General features: G+C 46.7%; 1 protein-coding gene across 2 annotated transcripts in view; it reads left to right on the top strand.

The window, feature by feature from the left end:
• KDM2B (lysine demethylase 2B) overlaps nt 1–20,209 on the top strand; it is a 170,920-nt gene that overhangs the window by 29,407 nt on the left and 121,304 nt on the right. For both annotated transcript variants that reach the window (XM_075012803.1, XM_075012802.1), the window contains exons 5-6: nt 5,399–5,577; nt 7,683–7,789. In XM_075012803.1, coding sequence (XP_074868904.1) covers nt 5,399–5,577; nt 7,683–7,789 — 286 coding nt within the window. The remainder of the gene's footprint in view (nt 1–5,398; nt 5,578–7,682; nt 7,790–20,209) is intronic.

Here is a 20,209-nt window from a genome sequence, read left to right as displayed (position 1 = left end):
GGAGCACTGGGTAGCCACACAGACAGTGGCTGGAGAGAGGTGGCACTTTCCTGCTTCAAAGCATTGCTTTTCTGTGGCCAGTAGCATGGATGTCCCATGTGCCTCTGAAGCTTTCTAGGCCCTGTTCTCAGTGCTTACCACTTCCTGCCAGCTGTACTGAGGTTCCTGCCTCCCCTCTTCCCCCAGCACTCTCTGCAGGGACTGCCCCCTCCCACTTCCAGAGCAGCCCCCTCCCCTCCTCTGCGCGGGGGTGGGCGTGGTGCTGGACCCAATGCTGGACTGCTCGGCCCTGGGGGCCCTGTGTTGTTGGGAGGCCCCATGCCTGGGCATCTTATGATTCATTGTAAATCTGCCTCTGTGTGTGCCCACAGTTGAAGTCAGTGAGAGCTGCCAGAAACTGTACTCCTGAAAGTGAGGCCCTAGATGGCTAGGCTTGCCTTTGGTTACTCAAGATGGTCAGACTGCCTTTGGATTTTATCTTTCGGAAGGGAAGGGAAGGGAAGGGATAATGAGAAAAAGCAAACAGTTGCAAAGAAGCCTCTTGATGGCTTTGAAATATTTATTTGGTGTGGAGGAGTTACACGGCACCGGCAGGTTGGGAAAACCTAGCACATTAAAATATTGTAGACAAGCAGGAGAAGTTCTGTTTCCTTTGTTCTTTAATGCCCCCTGGTGGATCGATAGCTGCTCTATATATTTCATTTGTTACTCTGTTGCTAGCATCAGGAAGTGCTGACCCTAGTGCTGATCATCTGGGTTGAGCAAGGACCTTTGAACAGATCTGCCAGCAGAAATTCCAGGATACAAGGCAGAGCAATCAGTGAGACCCCATGCATGCACAACTCACGCCCGTGTGGACATGATTTGCCTGACGTTTGGCTGGTGCTGGCTCTTGGAGGGAGTTTGGATCTGGGAGCAGGTGAGGGGAAGTGGCTCTGAAAGGGCATTAGGGTGCTGTCTGCCCCACCTTCAGCCTCCCATCAGGATGGCCCTGCTCATTGGGCGCGTGGCCTTGCCTCTCCTGGTGAGACAGATGTAAAAGGTGTATGCATTTGAGAGAAGAGACAGTATCCTGGATGGAAAACACAAGGGGAAGATTTTCCTCTGTTTCACCCTGTTCATCACTTCCTCACATACTGCATATTCCAGATCAGTTCTGAATATAGAATCCCTGCTAATAGCAGTGTGAATTCCATTCTTAGAAAGAGCAGGACGTATTGTGGAATGAAAATGTGTTGCCTGGACAATACTGTCATTGCATTTAAGGTTAAAAGGGTGGGATGGGTGGGGAGTAGCTTTCCTCCAGTTGGAAACCTAGATGAAGCGGAAGCCTCTCCTCCAGCAGCTCAGGATTGGGTATTTATAGTACCCTCAGGGTTATTTCCCTCTGGTGAGTTGTTACAATGTGCAGTAAAGAAACACTGTGGTTACAAACTGCAATGCAGACAGAGGAGAGTTTTGCCAAGTAACTTGGTGCTGAGATTCAGCCGTTCTCAGGAATCTTTGTTAGATACACATCATTCTCTGGAACGAATGTGATAAGTAAGATCATTTACAAAATAGTCTTTTTAGAGAAATTTGCTGTGCCAAGTGAGGCAGCAGTAATGCCAGGAACCATAACTCTTCGTTCCATGGGTGTGAAGAACAGTTTTGCCTATTGTTGCACCTAGACATTGTGTGTCATCAACAGGCGGTGATTAGGTAGTAGGACAAAATTGTCAAAGCAAGATAGCATGGTCTGTTGCAGGGGTGGCAAGATCTGGCCTACCAAGCCTTTTAATCCCGCCTGCAACCCACCTCTGCAGCACAGAGCAGGGGTGCTCAGAGCAGCTGCTGTTCCCTGTGGCTCTCTGTGCTGAAGAGGGAGTGCTTTGTGGGCTCCTCTGCACCCTGCAAAATCTCTCAGCTCCTCTTGGTGGGAAACCAGAATCCTCTTCTGCATCCACTCCTGGACATTATCCTCTAATTGCCTGTCCTAGGTGACAGCCCTCTGCTTCAGCCAAACGCCCTCTCAGACCCTCCCCCACCTTCCTGGAACCCAGTCTCCTGCCTCAAGCTCCCTTCTACGCTCAACCTCCACCCCAGACCTCTCATCTCCATGGAAAAGTGCAGCCCGTGACCACTTAACAAAGTCTTGGTGTGCCCACCCCGGTCTAGTGGTTAAGCTCTGGGATGAAAGTCAGGAGCTTTAGGTAAGTCATTTCCCCTCTCTGCACCTCAGCTTCCCTATCTCCGTGTAATGGGAATAAAGATACCCGTCTGCGAGTGGAGCTGTATTTAATGTGTTAACATTTGTGCAGGCCTTGCTCTGAACTGTAGCTACTGCAAGAGGAGAGTATATTTCTATAGTTTTTCTGTGGTTTTGTGAGTCCCTGTAATATGGATTATGCTAGCACTGTGGACCAAAGCAATCACAACAGATTTTCTGGGTCCAGAACATCATCCCGGAGTCCCTTTTCTGCTTTCTGGTTCATATTTCTACAGCTAATTTTGATTTGCTTCCTTTTGTTGCTTGGGGATGGTGAAGAGCTTGTTCCTCTGTTACTCTTCTCCTGCTCCTCAGAGGACTAGCTTGTGTTCTGTGAATCAGCAGCATCACATGTAGGAGTAAGAGATTTTTTTCCTATAAAGTAAAATGTCTTCCCTTGCAGCCTCAGCATCACTGTGGCTTTCTGCCTTGGAATCAAAGCCACGCCTGCTGCAGAAAACACCCCCCGCAACCCTTCCCTTCACCACAGTAACATCCAGGCTTGCCCAGACATGGGCTGTATGGGCCATTTTCCAGGAGCATAAGGACTACATAGCAAATTGCAGGCAGCTTCCCTCATCTGTACCAGAAAGTGTGATCTTTGCAGACTACAGCTCCCGGTGCTCACTGTGCTGCTGAGTCGTATGATGAAGCAGTCCTCTTGTGACTTGTCACCACAGCCTACTCTGTCTTATTAATTCTGGGTATGCCTACACAGCGATTGAACACCTGCAGCTGACCTGGTCAGCTGAATCGGGTTTGTGGTGCTTGGGCTGCAGGTCTGTAAATTGCTGTGCAGATGTTTGAGCATGGGCTGGAGCACAGGTGGGGTCTCAGAACTCAGGCTCCAGCCAGAGCCCAAATATCTATGCTGCAATTTATAGCTCCACAGCCCGAATCCCAGGAGCTTGTGTCAGCTAACCTAACCCAGCTGTGGCTGTTGCACAGGCCTTTTATTCCAGTATAGACATGCCTGATTAGGGTGGTTATGTGCCACGTTGTAGTCACAATGGAAAGTGAAAGTTAAGATCAGAGCTCACTTCTGTTGCTTCCTTAAAGTTTTAAACAAGACACGATTACTGAAACTTCTGCTTCAGAGTATTTTTGCCACATACAGCCCCAGTCAGGGTGAGTGTGGCCCACCAGTGGTAGGCAAAGGAGAAGAGAATTTCTGGGTTGTATGAAACTGAGTATAAGGCAGTGGTTCTCAACTATATTTAGCAGTGTGGGCTGCGTATGTGGAAACTGGCCAATCGGAGCTGCAGGGGTGGTGATTGCAGGCACAGGAAAGTGCGGAGATCTGCTGCTCTCACCCTAAAAGGTGCACAGAGATGCGTTTGCCCCAGCAGTGCAGCAGCAGGTAGCTTTAAGTAGCACGGAGTCACCATGGCATCATGACAGCTGGCACGTCTGAGTGCCCTGCTGTGTCGCCAGCCAGGAGCAGCCTCTCGTGATTGCCTCTTGGCCAGAGCTTGCACCTAGCACCCCTTCCACAACCGAACCCCCTGCCCCAGGTCACAGCCCCTTCCTGGACAGAAATTCCTTCCCAGATCCTGCGTCACTACACCTCTGCCCTAGGTCAGAATCCCCTCTTGCACTGCTGTCCTAAGCACTGGAATTGATGGAAGGTCCTTCCCAGACCCTCCTCCTGCACCCCTGTCCCTGCTCAGAGCTGCCTCCTGCACCCAAACTCCATCCCAGATTCCACACTCCCCTCATTAATAGAATAGAAAATGAGACCTGGGACCACACCATGGACCTTGTGCTATAGTTATTAATGTGTCTCTCTGATGGCATTTGCAAACCTAGCACTTAGCTTTAATGCATTTTATTTGGAGGTATTTCCTCCGACATAGAAACTGTTTTGGAGGGCGTTTGTTGGAAGGTGCTGAACTTATTTTCCGAAATCCTTCTTTCTTGGAAATGAGTCAGGTGTCTCTTGGGTTCTCCTCCTGGAACACAAATGAGCTACTAATTAGACTCTTATAAATTCTGGGAGAGATGAAACCTCCTGGTTGCCCAAGAGAATGGTATGAAATTGAACTCTCTACTGAAACATCTGTTCAGCTTTCTGGAGCTAATGGGAAGTGTGCATATCCATTCCCGAAGGTAATGCTCAGCACCTCACAGGAGCAGGCTCATACTTGACATTTTCTCTTTGTGTACAATTTTGACCACTCTATAGTAAAGGCATCTTGGATGTTTAGAAACGGAGGGAACTATTTCTCTGTCACAGGCAACAGCGACACTACTGGGGAAGATCGACCTGCTCCCTCATGCAAGTGGCAAGGTTTAAGGAAGGTTGATGGGAGAAACGTTCCCGTTGACTCTCTTTCATGTAGACAGCCGTAGCAGTCGACTGCTGATAAGTCGATTTTTGCATATCAGGGGTTGACTGCTATGTTTAGTATTGACACAGCCTTAGCTACTTCTGTGGTACCCATTACTGTAGTACAGTAAACTCTTTCATAGCTGGCAGCTGCGGGACTGGGAGGTTGCTGGATATTCAAATGTTCTGGATAATAGAGAGGTATACCTAGCAAAGCATAACACTAAAGAAAAACAAGATTAGATATTAAGAAACAAACAAAAATGTATGCAGAGTACTTTATTTACCAACAACAGGAGTATTGTACCCTGTAAACTTGTACACTCGTAAACTGTATTCATTGTATTTATTTCTATTTACTTTAACAATACTGTACTTATAGAAAACATAACTGAAATTCGTGTATGGATAAAATGCTGATTATTTGAGAGTTCCAATGATAGAATACTGGATATGAAAGAGTTTACTGCATTTGAGCTCTTCACAATTGTTTATGTACTTTTCCTCACAACAATCTCTGTGCGTTAGGGAATATTTTCCCCAATTTACACATGGGAAATTGAGGCACAGGAAGTGTAAATGACTTTCTCAAAATCATTCAGGAAGTCTGTGATGGAGCAACGAAACCTGGTATTTCAAGTCCTCAACTGGTGTCCTTCCTCTCTGCTGCCTAAGACCAGAGCGTGAAGTGATTTTAGGTTACTGTTAACCATTGCTGGCTTCACAGGGATTCCTCAGCAGCCACAAGTTCTGGTTTCCCTAGATTTACGAATTCAAACTAAAGCAAAAGAAATATTTTAAAGAGTTCTTTGTATTTGCAGGAAGCCGTCGGATTGTGGATGTGATGGATGTGAACACGCAAAAGGGCATTGAAATGAGCATGTCTCAGTTTGTGAGATACTATGAAACACCAGAGGCTGAACGTGAGAAGCTCTACAATGTCATCAGCTTGGAGTTCAGTCACACAAAGCTGGAGAACATTGTCAAGCGCCCCAATGTGGTAAGGGGTCTTGTCATTTTGTTGTTCATTCCTAGCCTCCTCACCATCCCCTCGCTGCTTTACAGAACTGCATGCTCTGTATACATAGGATAAAACCCAACAGCTCTTGTGCTAGTCCTGATCCTGGGAGATGCTCAGATAGATGGAACTCCCATCAACTCCAGTGCTTAGGACAGCAGTCTTTGTCCTGTCATGTTGAATAGTAACAGAGAGAAAGCCGTACTAGTCTATATACTATCAAAATGAAAAAGCAGTCCAGTAGCACTTTAAAGACTAACAGAATAATTTGTTAGGTGAAGACTAACAAAATAATTTATTTTGTTAGTCTTTAAAGTGCTACTGGACTGCTTTTTTGTTTTGTCCTGGCAGTTTGTTGTTGTTATTGACAGCAGAGCTGAAGCCTAGGGAAGAGAGTAGGCTTCAGAGGCTGAATCCCAGCCCAACCTGCGATTTCAAAGCAGTATTTTCACAGTTATTTTTACAGTATTGGCATGAGCCCTCCTAACCCAAGCCTGTCAACCTGTCTTGAGAGGGTCACTCCACAGGATGTGTAGGCATACCCTAATTGACAACAGAATTACAGAATTCATTCCCTGGAGGTTGAGCATTATGTGAGTGCTCCAATGTGCTCTCTGTCAACATAAAACAGAGGCTGTGGGTTCATATTGCAAATCATGTGAGTGATATGGATAGCAGTAGTTGGATGTAGAAATTGTATGACAACCTTAGCTATCTCTAGCCGCTATCTGTGCACGCCAATTCTGTATCACATATGGCCACAGTATTCATGGAACTGGTAAATTTGCAATTTCTATGGGCTGCATTACCTCCCACTGGCTTCCTCTGAGGGTTGTGTTCTGGGGACTGGTTGATACCAGTAGCATCCTTGATGGTCTTTTAAAAGAACCCACTGATAAGGATGCTGAGTGCAGTGCCAACCTTGATTGGAAATGAGAGGACATAGTCTCCCTGGGTTGGCCTCACTAGCTCTCATTACAGCAGCTCATCAAGAATTGCTGAATGCTTCAGAGGTGAATCTGTACCATATTTTGTCCTGTGCTTGGTCAGGTCTTGTGAAGTCCTCTCAGGCTTATTGATCCTCTTAGGTGGTAAGAATGACACCTTTGAGTTTCAAATTCTTTTACATGTTGCCTCTTTTCTCTGAGTTGTCTTCTGCTCTGCTGGGGTCAAAAGCTATGCTATAATCTCTGCCTGGTGCTTGACCCTCTTTTGTCCTCCCTTTGTCCAAATCTGGTTTGTGTGCTCTACCCATTTACTGAAGTTTAAGGCCTAATAGAAATAGGCAGTTACGATGATCTGATCTGACCTTCTGCATAACACAGGTCAGAGAACAATGAACTATAGATTTCTCCGGGCTTAGTATGCCATGCTGGGATTTCCATTTCCTGTTGCACCCTAAGTAGCAGTTATTTTAGTAGTGCACAAAGCTATCTCCATTTCCTATAGCCTCTTCTTTCTCACTGCTAAGTTCTTGCTCACTCTGAGTGCTCAGCTCCCAATGTTTGTTCTGCCCACACTTTTGAAAATATTTACCCTTCAGGAAAAAAAATAAACACTGAAGAATTCTGTATTCAGGTGTTATCCAAGGAAATGCGACAAAGGAGTAATATAATTACTCTTGCTGGAATTTGGCCAGATCCCCAGGGTAATATTCTTTGAAAGTAGATAATATCAGAATAATTTCATTATTTTAAATCATGATTTTTGACATTCGTAATTATAATTTCTGGGATATAGTCTACACATGCAATTGTATCCAAGTCTTGTGGTGATCCCGCACCAGCAATAGTCCAATTACGCAAGTGCTGTTGAGTCAGAATCTATGCCCCATGAATTCAGTGCCAAAATACTCTTTGATTTGAATGTCTGTTGGATTTGGTGGGGGAGTTAGAGTGCTCAACCTCTCACAGGTTTGGGACTTTGATTAAAACAGTGCTATTTTGTTAAGGGAGATTTTACTACTTCTGCGTATGTGCAAACTGCCAATCTGCCATTGTTGCCAATTATTATTCCAGCTCTGACGGCTGAGGACATAGCCCACCACATGTTTATTAACTAACCATTGGTTCTGGTGGGGATTTTAGGTGGACTTAGTCGATTGGGTGGATAATATGTGGCCGCGGCATTTGAAGGAGAGGCAGACAGATGCCACGAATGCCATTTCAGAGATGAAATACCCAAAAGTGAAAAAGTAAGTTTCTTATAGTTTCTAAAAAGTTCTAATCTTGATCTCCCTGGTTAATTTATGTTTAAGATCACGTTCTGGTAGCTAAGGAAGTATTGATTGCAGGGATGGGTCCTAGCTTGATTAACCAGATTGTCTTCTTCAGCTTTTAAAGAGATCAGTTTTGCATTTGAGAATTTTATAATGTATCTCTCATGTTCTTAAGGCTTGTTATTGGTTTTATAACTGTGAGTACATTCTATCTTTCCTTCTAAAATACCACGTCAAATGCTAATTGTAAAGTTTGGGATTCACTACATGCAATAATAAATATTTAAAAATCTTAAATTTTTCCTTTAATTTTCGACAAGAGTAGCCACCTGTCCTGCTCTGAGAATGGCAGGCTAGCTCTCATATGTAATACTGAATGGTATTGGTAAAAGAAATGTTGTGATAAATCACTTTATAGGACAGCAAACAGTTCAAAGGATAGAACCTTAGATAGAGCCTTTCACCTCTAGACTGATGGTTCAAAACCATCCCAGGTCATTAATGTCCAAAAATTGTTACACACTGAGGGTTGTTTGGTGAAGTAACCTTGTGCATCTTGGTCCGTTTCCTAACAGATATCTCTTCCCATTGAAAACTCCATCACTTTTGATGCCACTTGACATTCTCGCTGGTGTTGTCAACAGAAAAGCCAAGGATATAATAGGCTACAGAGAGTGAACTTTCTTACTTCAGAGGTTCTAGTTGAGGCATGTTTGTGAGTTAGTATGGGAGAAGCTAGCATTGTCTCTACCTGTCATATCCATTATGTGGATAAGCTAACAGCATCCCTGCCTATTATGATGTCACTAACTGTAGGGGAAATGGGGTGTGTTGTAATTAGCCAAAAGAGAGGAAAATTAAGGAAATCTCTGATGAGTGGCCGGAATTAAGCTTTTAACTCCAATATTTGATAGTTTACTTTACTGGATAGTTAGTTTACTGGATATTTTCATTTAAGGTGTTTTTCATGTAATGGTAGGGAACAAAAGACCTGGGGCCTGAAAACCCACATGCCAAATATCCTAGGATTTAGAATGCTGAGTGAGACATAGGCTAGTGCTAATAACAGAAACAGCTAGTGACTCTTACAGTGAATGAATATTACATAGTGCTCATCTTTCAAAGTATGTTTTGTATTAATTGTCTATTTCTGTTTTAGAGGCATGCTCTAAATGTTAAACATGGTATTAGAGAGACAAAGTGGGTGAGGTAAAATTTTGTATTGGACCAACTTCTGCACTACGTAAAATCACTTAGGATCAAATTCTAAATTCTGATGCCTAAGGTAGACACCTAAAATCTCCTTTAGGCATTTAATTAAACATGTTCCAATTTTCAAATGTACCAAGCAGAGGAGACTCATATTTTATGTATTCAGTTCCTATATTTAGAGACTCAAGTTTGAAACTGTGTTTGAGATTTTCAAAGTAGTGTAAAAGATTTAGACACATTTCCTTTTAAAATATTTTAAGTGGAAAAGTGTCTAAATTCATTTCATTCATCCCAGTCTTTGACTTTACCCTCTTTCAACCTCTGTTTCCTCGTTTGTAAAACAGAGTAATATTTATCTACCATTCAGAGTAGTATTTTGAAGATAGAAGATATTTTATAAATGGTCTTTAGTATAACAGTGACACAAATTATAAGGCATTCTTTGGGTGCCAAAGATGTATGTACACATGTGACACAGGACCCATTTTGTTAGCATCCCGAAAAATTCAGGGCTTGTAGGCTCAGCGAACCTCATTTGGTATTCTGCAGTTTTTATTTGGTGGTGAATTTAACCATTCTTTTACCTGGGTGCAGTTTTCACCGATTTGTGTCCTCTCCATTTCAGAACGTATATGTCGCAATCCAGATAACTACGATGCAACTTTTCTGTCTAGATTCTTGTGATTATTTCTGACAATGGAAATTGTCAAAGAGACTCACTGTAAATATCTGTAACAAAGAGGAAGCCGTGCTAGTCTATACACTATCAAAACAAAAAGCAGTCAAGTAGCACTTTAAAGACTAGCAAAATGGTTTATTAGGTGAGCTTTCGTGGGACAGACCCACTTCTTCAGACCATAGCCAGACCAGAACAGACTCAATATTTAAGGCACAGTTTTGGTTCTCTGTGCCTTAAATATTGAGTCTGTTCTGGTCTGGCTATGGTCTGAAGAAGTGGGTCTGTCCCACGAAAGCTCACCTAATAAACCATTTTGCTAGTCTTTAAAGTGCTACTTGACTGCTTTTTGTTTTGTTTGTAAATATCTGTGAAGTTGGAATGTCTGTTCAGGAGCTATTTGGTTTTGCTGTTATTTGAGTTTTGCCATTTAAATTCTGTAAAGAATTATTTTGTTTTCACAGTCACGTTGGCTCCAAAGTAACTGCTGAAGTATATGTGATTTCAGCTGGCAGAAATAAGAACAGTACTGTTGGGATCTGTATCAAGACTGAGGGATTGTTTTCTGTGAAAAAAATCACTTAATATATTTTCACCCTTAAATTGAATTTAAAAATCTTTCATTAGAAAATCTTCAGGGGGGAGTTTTCATTGGAATATAAGAATTCCAGTTCAGATCTATCTCACATGATGCTCAACTGGCTGTACCCAGATGCTTCCATCCTGGGATTCTGTACTAGACAATTAAGGCTTGATTAGGGTGACCATCCATCTTGTATTGGGCGGGATGGTCCCGTATTTGGGATGCCAAAAAGGCATCCCAACTTATTTTTTGAAAGCGACTAATTGTCCCGTATTTGGTCCATCCCCCTGCTGAACTTTTCTGCCAGCAGCTGTACAGGCACAGCAGTTGGCGGAAGCTCTCCAAGAATTCTCAGCTGCAGCATCCCCAGGGTTGGGGGTGCGCCGGTCACTGCGGCTTCCCCAGGGCTCCCAGTTACCCAAGGCTGGACGGGTGGGGTGTGTGTGGCAACTGCTGCTGCTGCTTTCCTGGAGCTTGGGGAGCGCCTGCAGCTGTGGCTTCCCTGGGGCTCGGGGCAGGGTGCCAGTGTAATACCAAAGGCTGCAAATTCTGAGGGGTAGCCTCTTTTGGTATTACAAGGGCATTGTGGGAACTTATCCCACAGTTCCCCCAGCCCTATGGCATTCTGGGGCTTTTTGCTGGCGCATTATGGAAAAAAAAATGCCTGCAAGTGGTTATGGGTATGTGATATCATCTTCCCAGATTGCATTGCACTCATTCCCCTCCTCTTGAAAACAAACAGCAATTTTTCAGATGTTCTTTCCACGATGAGAGAAATGAGAGAAAGGAGAGAGAGTCATCCACATTACAGACCTTTTAACCAAGTGTGTCCTGAGAGCACCCACTGTCATCTTCCCAAACTGCATTGCCCTCATTCTCCTCCCATTGACAGCAAATGACCATTTTTCAGAAGGAAAAGTAGGGAATCACAGGGAAAGAAAACCAAACAGGTGGGCTTCAGAAGGCGACTGAACACCAAGCAGTAGAAGAATCTGGATCCGTGTGTCTAGGGAAGGACTTAATATTTTATTCAGAGAGAAAGAAAGTAGAGAATCCAAAGGGAAAGAAAGCCAAACAGGTGGTGGGCTTCAGAAGCCGAAGCACCTTTCGCAATGACCTCTGGGAGCACCCAGCTGACTGTGCCATGGCAACAGTTACCTCCAGTTAAGGAACACCTTTTATAAAACACCATTTTGAAAGCCGGCTGGGCAGGATGGCTACGAGCTGCAAGTGGCTTATTAATGAGCTATCTGCGGCTGCCACACTGCCTGCTGGCTGAAAGACTAGCTTTCAGTTTAATTGGTTTAACAGCTGGCAGGAGGCTGTTAAACCAATTAAATTGAGGCCTATTGTTCCAGCCCAGCAGGGTGGTGAGAGCAGCCCCTGCCATACTATAACTAGGGGGAAGCCCTGCAGAAAAGAAGACATATGCATGCAGAGTTCCTATGCAAGGTAAGTGGGGTTTGTGTCCTTGTGGGGGTGTGTTGGGGGGCAGGTTAAGCCTGGGGGTTGTTTGCAGCAAAGTCAAGGCTGTGAGCCGGTGGGGTGCAAATTTCCACTGGCAGCCCTGGCTGGGGAACCCCAACAGAGCCAGCTGGTGAGGCCCAGCAGCGCTGGGGCTAGGAGCCATGGGATTGGTTAAGCTTGAGGCTGGGGGGCATTGGGGCTGCCATGGGTGTTGGGGGCTTAAGTCTGATGTGGGGGTGGAGACTTCCAGTACACTTTTTATTACAAAAAAGCACTGTTCCTTAGTCAAGGAACACCTGTCATAAAGCAGCACATCAGAGACCTGTGAATCCCACATCCTGCAGCGTATGGGCTCTGGAAGCACTCAGCTGACTTCGCCATCTCAACAGGTACCTCAGCTAGTTTTTCCCTGGTGAAAATACAGCTACCAGGCCACTGCAGAGACTGCGGCTCCTCCAAGCTGCACACTTTGGGAAAGGAGAATGCTGGAGCAGGGTGTAGGAGCCTTGTGTGCGTAGGCAGGGGGGGCCAGCCCCAAAATAGGTGCATCGGGGGGCCAGCCCCCCAACTGAACTCAGGTCAGCTGAAGCTCCTGTTGACATGGTGCAGTCACCTTGTTTCGTATTAGGCAGGAGGTGCCAGCCCAGAAAATTCACGCTGTCTTCTGCAGGACCAGCACCCCCCATAATCTGTTGATGTTGCTCTATCACTTATGTGCTGAGATTGGGTGGTGGCCCTGAAAATATGTGTAGCAGGGGGCCACCCCCCAACTGAACTCCAGGGTCAGCTGAGGCTCCTGTTGACATGGTGCAGTCACCTGATTTCTTATTAGCCATCCCCCCAGTGCATGTTGCCTCACAGAGGCCAGCCAGCCCCTGAAAATATTGGCCACATGGGGAGCCATCCCCCCGACTCTTGGTGAGACCCTGGAAAATGTGAAGCACAGAAATCTTCACCCCATGCAGGCCAGGACATGCTACTGTCTGGAAGCATGGTCCACACTTTACAGCCAGCACATGGTGTGGTGGGGCAGATGCTAGTCCGCCAGCCGCATGGTCCCTGTGGGAGACAGGGGCTCCCCATAGAAGTCTGAAGCGCAGAAAATAAGTTTCGTGGTCTCTCCTGCTAAATCCTTTGCAGGGAGGAAGCATTCACTCTGCACAGGGCAGGACATGCTGCTGTCTGCAGTCACAATCCCCACAGCCTAGCTTGCCACATGGTGTTTGATTCTGTGTGAATTCCACTGCTTACCACAGTGTTTACCGCATTCTCCTCTATTGAACGTGTCCTGTTTCTCATAGTAACTAACATGTTTTCAAAGTGAAAGCCAGTTTGTCTGTTACCAGATGGTAATTAACATACATTAGGGCTGTACAGTTAAAAAGTAAAGTGCAGCATTTATTCCACTATGAAGTGACATTAAACACTTGGGAAGATGAAAGCCAAAGACTAGGAAGGGTTCTAACCAAGACATTCATCTCAAACCCAGTCCTGTGAGGAAATCAGCGCTCTGAATTCCCTTTGACTTCAGTGGGAGTTGAAGGTGCACTGCACTTTCATAAAATGAAACGTGTTTAGGTGCCTAAATATGGATTTTTGGTTTCTAACTTCAAGTATTTAGGTTAGAAAATGTTAAGGGACTTGACTGAGAACATAATAGTGAGTGAGTTGCAGATGATAATGTAGAACGTAGGCACTTTGTCTCCCTGTTTCATACTATAACCATTAAGCTAAGAGAGAGCAGTAATATTTGATGGGGAGGCCTCTCCAAGATTTTGGTAAGTGGTCAAGGACCATACTTTTCTATGGAGGAGGTGTGGGGTCTGGGATGGAGGTTGGATGCAGATGGGAGCTTGGGAAAGGGGACTGGAGTGGAGGAGAGGGTGTGGAGTATGAGAGGGAGTTTGGGTGAAGGAGGTGAGCAGGTTATTGGAGTATAGGGTGTGGCAGGGAGTTGGGGTTCAGGAGTCAGAGGCTGGCTCTGGCTTGGAAGTGCTTATATAAGCAGCTCCCATCCAGCCTGCACTCTCAAGCAGGTTCCCTGCCCACCAGCAGCCCCACACCATGTGGCTCTGTGTAGTAAGGGGGAGGTATCGTGTGCTTCCCTCTCCTGTCTACCCCTGAAAATCTCTCACCTCTTTTTGGCTGATTTCCAGCCAATGGGAGCTGAGAAACTTTGCTGTGCTGTCCCCTCAACCCAGCAAATTATCTCATCTCCTAGTTGCCAGTGGAAGTGATGTAATTGGCATGACTAACTAGCTGCTGCTTTTTGAAGGGTCATGATGGGGATCAGTGTGACTGGCATCAAGGCCAGAAAGAAGTGGATTACAATAACTGAGGAACAAGATGATGAGGACTGAAGAATCCATGTTAGCTCTGTTACCTGTGTGATGCTGCTCATTAATTTTTTTAAAATATCAGTGTTTATATCCTGTGCAGTCATGACGTCTGGAGTCTAGAAATGAGACTTACACTCTGATCTTGTCCTTAAGTGTGATCATAATATTGGGAGCTTGCTGTATACTATACCCTCCATTAAAATGGTCCCTACAAACCAGAAGGCTCTCCAATGACAGTCATTGTAGTTTTGCCGAAACAGATGGTATCACCAGACACCAATGTCTGTCTTGGCTATTGTGTGTGAAGTTCTGTGCTGGGAGTGGAGTTAGAGAAAGCTCCATCTGCTATGCTGGTTCTGTTACTAGAATGCACTTGGAGACTTTCATGGCTTTCATTTGGATTTGCCCCATTAACTTTTATTATTTGCCTTTCAGTAAATGATTAGTATCTGAGAGAGTCTAGCAAACTGCAGTGGTTGGGCAGCCATATTCGATCAAACCTATAATAAAATAGAAAGTGTTTTCTGAGCACCATCTGTAATTCAAGAGAACAGTAAGATACAAGCAGTGTTCCCTCTAATTTTGTATGTCCATGTGTGGAATGACTTTCCTTACTTGCACCAATATGTGGTGGGGGTAGCACTAAGGGGTTGGTGCACAGGAGGGGGCCCAGGGCTGGGGTACAGGTTTGGTTTGTGGGGTGAGGGCTCTGAATACAGATGTTGGCTCTAGGGTGAGGACGGGGTTGATGGATTCAGAGTGCAGGCTGCCCTGGGGAGAGAAGATCACCCCACCCCTCTCTGCCTTCAGCAGTTTGGGGCAGGTGAGAGGTGCCTCTCTCCAGCTGCTGCAGTACCCGTTGGCACAGCCAGGGAAAGGGTCCCTCTCTCCCAGCTAGAGCAGGTCAAAGCTAGGTGGGGTGTTGACTAAGCCAGGGGATGCCTGTTCCCTAGCAGTGGCAGCTCTGACATAGCTCCGGGTCAGATGCCTTGGCTGGCGGAGAGGTACCCCCACTTCCCCAACCTCAGCATGGATTCAGCTGCTGTGACTAGGGAAGGAAGCACTCCATCCCCCAACCCCAGAACATAGTGGCTGGAGGGGGAGAGGAGTCCCTCCCTGCTGTCCCCAGCACGGAGCTGCAGCAGCCAGGGCCAAGGAGCCCCTCCCTGCCAGCCCAGCAGTGATCTGCTGAGGCAGCCCAGTGCTGGGGCCAGAGTGGAAACACGCATCTGCCCCAGCTACCACAGACCCATGCTATGGCCAGCATCTGGAGGTGGCACTCTGTGCGGCTACCCTGAGCCCCTGTGTGGAGCTTGTCAGGCAGTGGCTGCACAGTTCTGGGGGGAATTTAGGGTAAAAGTAGTTGAGGGACTGAAGAAGTGTTAGAGAGTCTTTCATTCAGACTTAGGTTTTCTATTTTTAACCCAAAACGAAGCTTTTCCCATGGAGATGGGGGACAGTTTCCAACCAGCTGAAACATTAAGCTGCTGTTAAATCTCCCCCTAAAAGGGAATAAATAACAGCTTCCTTACTAGCACTCCGAAATTATCCAGTTTCTTTTCTGTTTTTACATCCTGAGCTACACAAATTGTCCTGCAAATTGCTGTTTCTATGAGTAGCTGTTAGTAGTGACATTGAAGTTAGTAAATTTTACCAAATAAAGTTCAGTTACGTGATAAATATTTGCAGGATTGGGCCCTATAACATTATATTGGCAAGGCTATTTGCAAAGTTGTAGTAGTAGAGACAGTAACATCGTTCATAGTTATGTGTATAGCGAAATAGTGGCAGATGTTTCTGAAAACTCTGATTTCATAACCTGTATCAGGATTAGTCTTATTCCTCCTGTTTGTGGCCATGTCCCAATATATTCATTCTCTTTCTGTGTAGGGATAGATTTAAACAGGTGATTAAATGCTTTGCTGAACTAGAATCTAATTATGAACTGGGGTGTGCCTCTGGAGGCAGAAATCTGTCGACTCTGTGGAGGGACTGCTTGTGGGTTGTGGAATTGGAGATCCTGGAATACATAGCGTATTACATTTCTGGCGGTGCTCTGTTTGCTTTTGGTAGGAAAGGCACAGTATGGCTATGATTATTCTCAGTGAAATAATTTTATGCGGCTAGGCAAAATTCTAGTCCATACCTGTTCTGTAACAAAGCATGTCAACCACGAGCGAACAGTGTAACACTTTTGCAAAAAACCACATTGTTCTGGGATGTACTAGCTGGATAAAGTTGCCAACTTTCTAATCATAGAAAACCAAGTACCCTTGTGCTACCCCGTCTCCGAGTCCCTGCCTCCTGCTCACTTCAGCCCCCTCCCACTGTTGCTCATTGCCTCCTGCCGCTCTCACTCACTTTTCCAGAACTGGAGCAGAGGTTGGAGTGGAAGAGGGGTGAGAGAGCTGGGAAAGTTGGCTCTGGGCTGGGGCCAGAAAGGAGGCATTCAGGTTCTGGGAAGGTGTTGTGGGCTGAGGCAGGTGCTGGAGTGTGGGAGATGGTGCATTGTCGGCTCTGGGGTAGGGCCAGGGATGAGTGGTTTGGGTTGTTTCGGGTCCAGGCCTGCTAATGGGGGGCAAAGGGAGCATTTCCCTCCTTGCCCAGTGTGTCAAAGGGGCTCAGAGCTCTGGCTGCTGCTGCTGCTGCTGCTGCTGCTGCCTTGGTGGTGGCTGGAGCTTTAGGCTCTTTTGAAGTGCCACAGCACACTCATGCGGCTGTGAGAGTGTGGGGTGGCCCCAGTGCCATGGTCCTGGCAGCGCTGAGAGATGACTGCTAGTGACGCCGCCACTTTTGCTCTTGGTTCCACCCTTTCTGGGGCATGGAGATGGGCCCCCTTCCCACCTTTCCCCAGGGCCCACAGTGGCTGTCAGCGCTGCTGGTTGGGTCCAAGTTTGTGGGATGCCAACTGAGGGGCTGATATGCCAATGAGAGCCTATTCTGCCAGCCTGGGTGCCCCTTTAACCTTGAGCCAGGCGCTAAGCAGAGGTGGGGAACTTTTTCTGGGTCAGGGGCCATTGACCTACAGAGAAATCAGTTGGGGGCCACATGCAAGTGAGAAGCAAAACAAAGAAACAAACAAACAAAACAACCCCACCCCCCTAACCCTTCCTGGTGTGGTCCCTAACTGAGACACCTCACTCCCTCACGCTCCAGCATCATGGACAGGAGGGTGGAGAAGTGGGGACTGAGGTTCAGAGCTTCCCTCAGGCTACATTAACTCTTCTGGGCTACGTCTACACTAGCCCCAAACTTCGAAATGGCCACGCAAATGGCCATTTCGAAGTTTACTAATGAAGCGCTGAAATGCATATTCAGCGCTTCATTAGCATGCGGGCGGCCGCGGCACTTCGAAATTGACGCGCCTCTTCGCCGCGCGGCTCGTCCCGACGGGGCTCCTTTTCGAAAGGACCCCACCTACTTTGAAGTCCCCTTATTCCCATGAGCTGATGGGAATAAGGGGACTTCGAAGTAGGCGGGGTCCTTTCGAAAAGGAGCCCCGTCGGGGTGAGCCGCGTCAATTTCGAAGCGACGCAGCTGCCCGCATGCTAATGAGGCGCTGAATATGCATTTCAGCGCTTCATTAGTAAACTTCGAAATGGCCATTTGCATGGCCATTTCGAAGTTTGGGGCTAGTGTAGACATGGCCCTGATATCCTGGGGTGGGACCAAAAAGGGGCAGGGGGTGGGGAAAGTGTAGGGTTCATTGTGTGGGAGGGAGCTCTGGGGAGCAGGTGTGGGGTCTGGGTGGGAGAGAGGTGCACGAGTGGGCTTGGGACAGCAAGGGGGCGGTTCAGGAGCAGGCTGGAGGTAAGGAGTCTGGCCAGGAGAGAGGGTGCAGGAACAGGCTGAGGCTGGGGGTCTGGGCGGGAGGGGTGTGCAGGAGCAGAGCGAGGGAGTCTGGGCAGGAGGAGGTGGCAGGAGCAGGGTGTGGGTGCTTACCTCTGTGTGCCGCTGCCGCCTCCCACCCCCGGCTGGGAAAATGGCAGCGGTGGACAAATACCTCTCTAGGGAGCGGAGGAATTCCAGCCAGTCAGAGTGGAGGGGAAGCCTCTCTGCAGGCAGTGCCTGGTGTTTCCCCAGTCAGGGAAGGAGGAGTGGTGGAGCCTGGAGCTTCTTCCTGTTCCCCCCAACTCCCCTAATGCCCCAGCAGAGCTTGTGGGCCAGATCCAGCCCCAGCTTGCCTGATCTGGCCTGCGAAGCTTGGAGATCCCCACCTCAGGCCAGATGCAGGGGAGGGGAGCCCTGAGCCTCAGGGTCCGGGTTCAGGCAAGCCACGGTTCAGATCCGGACCATGGGCTGCGGGGTTCCCCATTCCTGCTCCATGTACGGTTTTGCCTCTTCCCCCGCAACCATTGGACGTTACATGAACTAATTTATATTCTAAATGAGACATGAGATTAACTAGGAGAAGGTGTATTTCAAGTGATGAAAGAGGTAGTTAACAGAAAAAATTAGATTGCTAAGAAAATAATACAGAGCACACAACTGAAGCTAGGGTGTCTAAAAACTGATTACAAATACAGTAAAACCTTGATTTTATGCACCCCAGTTTAGTGGACTTTGCAAACAACGGACGTCCCTGGTTCCTGAAGTCCACTAAATAGGGGTCAGTAACATCTTAAAAGGCTCTCCTGTACCGCCTCCCACGCAAACATTAAGGGACTTACTTGCTGCAGCCTGGAGGAGCCTCTGCTGCGGCCACCTCCTTTTACCCGAGCTGTCACATGTTCCTGTGGCAGCTCCTCCAGGCCTCCCTGTGGCCCCTGCAGCCGCCAGTGGCAAGGCAGCTCCCACTGCAGGGTGACTCCCGCCATGCAGGGTCCGGCACCCTGGAACCAGGCACCTCCAGCCACCGGCTCCAGGGGCTCCTCCACCAGAGCCAGTGAGTGGCAGGGATTGTTTTTTTTTGGATAGGGTATTTTTGTGGGGAGGAAGAGTGATTTGGGGTGGTTTTTTTTGGGGAGGTTGTTTTTTGGGGGGAAGTGGGGTGGGACTGGGGCTGGGAGAGCCTATGGGGAAGTGGAGGAGGAAACCCTCGCATTTAACAGACTATCGGGAAGAACAGACAGCCCTTCCCCCCCATTAGTCTATTAAATGGAGGGTTTACTGCAATAGTATCTCATCCTACATATTGTTTACATAGGGTGTCCCTGCCTGGTCCAACAGTTGCCCCTCCATCCTCCGCCCCCACCCTTCAGTTACAGTCTTCTTGTTTCCAGGTGTTTTCACTGTTTTCTTCCTCTGCCTTATGTAGAATTTCCATAAGATGGGAAACCTGTGTGTGATTTCTTCCCATCCTTCTGGGAAACAGTTCAGCAGACCAAGGAGTTTGTTAGTATGAGGTGACCAGAGCACCTGACTTTTTAGCACCTCAGAGTCCATGAGTCAGTAGCAGTATGGAGGGTCTGCAGCAAGGCCCAGCCTAGGGGTTGGCAACCAAAAGAGCAAGAGCCATTTTTTTCAAATTTGGTAAAAACGTCAGTGATTCAAGAGCTGCAATGTGTGTAAATACAAGATCATTCTTAGTAAATAATGTCAAGCCATATTTTTTGTAACCCATATTTTAAGAACAGTGTGCACACAATTATTTGTAATGTGATATGTATTTACTGCAGGTTGTTCACAAACTTTTTACATATTCTGTTTCCTCACACTTTACATCTCTGTGTTTGTACCACTGTCTTCCTGACTTTCACTACCAAACCCACTTCAATTATGCCAATTGTACATCAGTTTTAATTTGTTTTCTTTCCTAAAATGCATGTTGCCCTTAAAGTGCACAGCAGGAATTCTGCAAGCTTCCTTTTCCTTTTCAAAATCAAGACTTTATTAGCAACAGGATGAAAACACGGATACAGTATCATATCCCATAATGCACTGCACTTATTAAAGGGGACAATTCGAGATCACGTATCGTTTGCTATTTAGATATGAGTTGTTCATTGTTGGGGTTTTAGACGTTCACCGTTTACCAAAAATAGTTAAGAGTTTTTTTTGTTTTTTGTTTTTTTTAAAACTTTGCAGTTACAGTGTTGGGAGCCAAAAAGAAGCCCTTAAAGAGCCACATGTGGCTCCAGAGCTGTGGGTTGCAGAGACCTGGGCCAGCCTATGCATAC

The sequence above is a fragment of the Carettochelys insculpta genome, chromosome 18 (genome assembly GCF_033958435.1).
Source record: "Carettochelys insculpta isolate YL-2023 chromosome 18, ASM3395843v1, whole genome shotgun sequence".
NCBI lineage: Eukaryota > Metazoa > Chordata > Testudines > Carettochelyidae > Carettochelys > Carettochelys insculpta.
The sequence above is the reverse complement of the archived record's forward strand: the minus strand, read 5'-3'. Positions and strand labels throughout refer to the sequence as shown.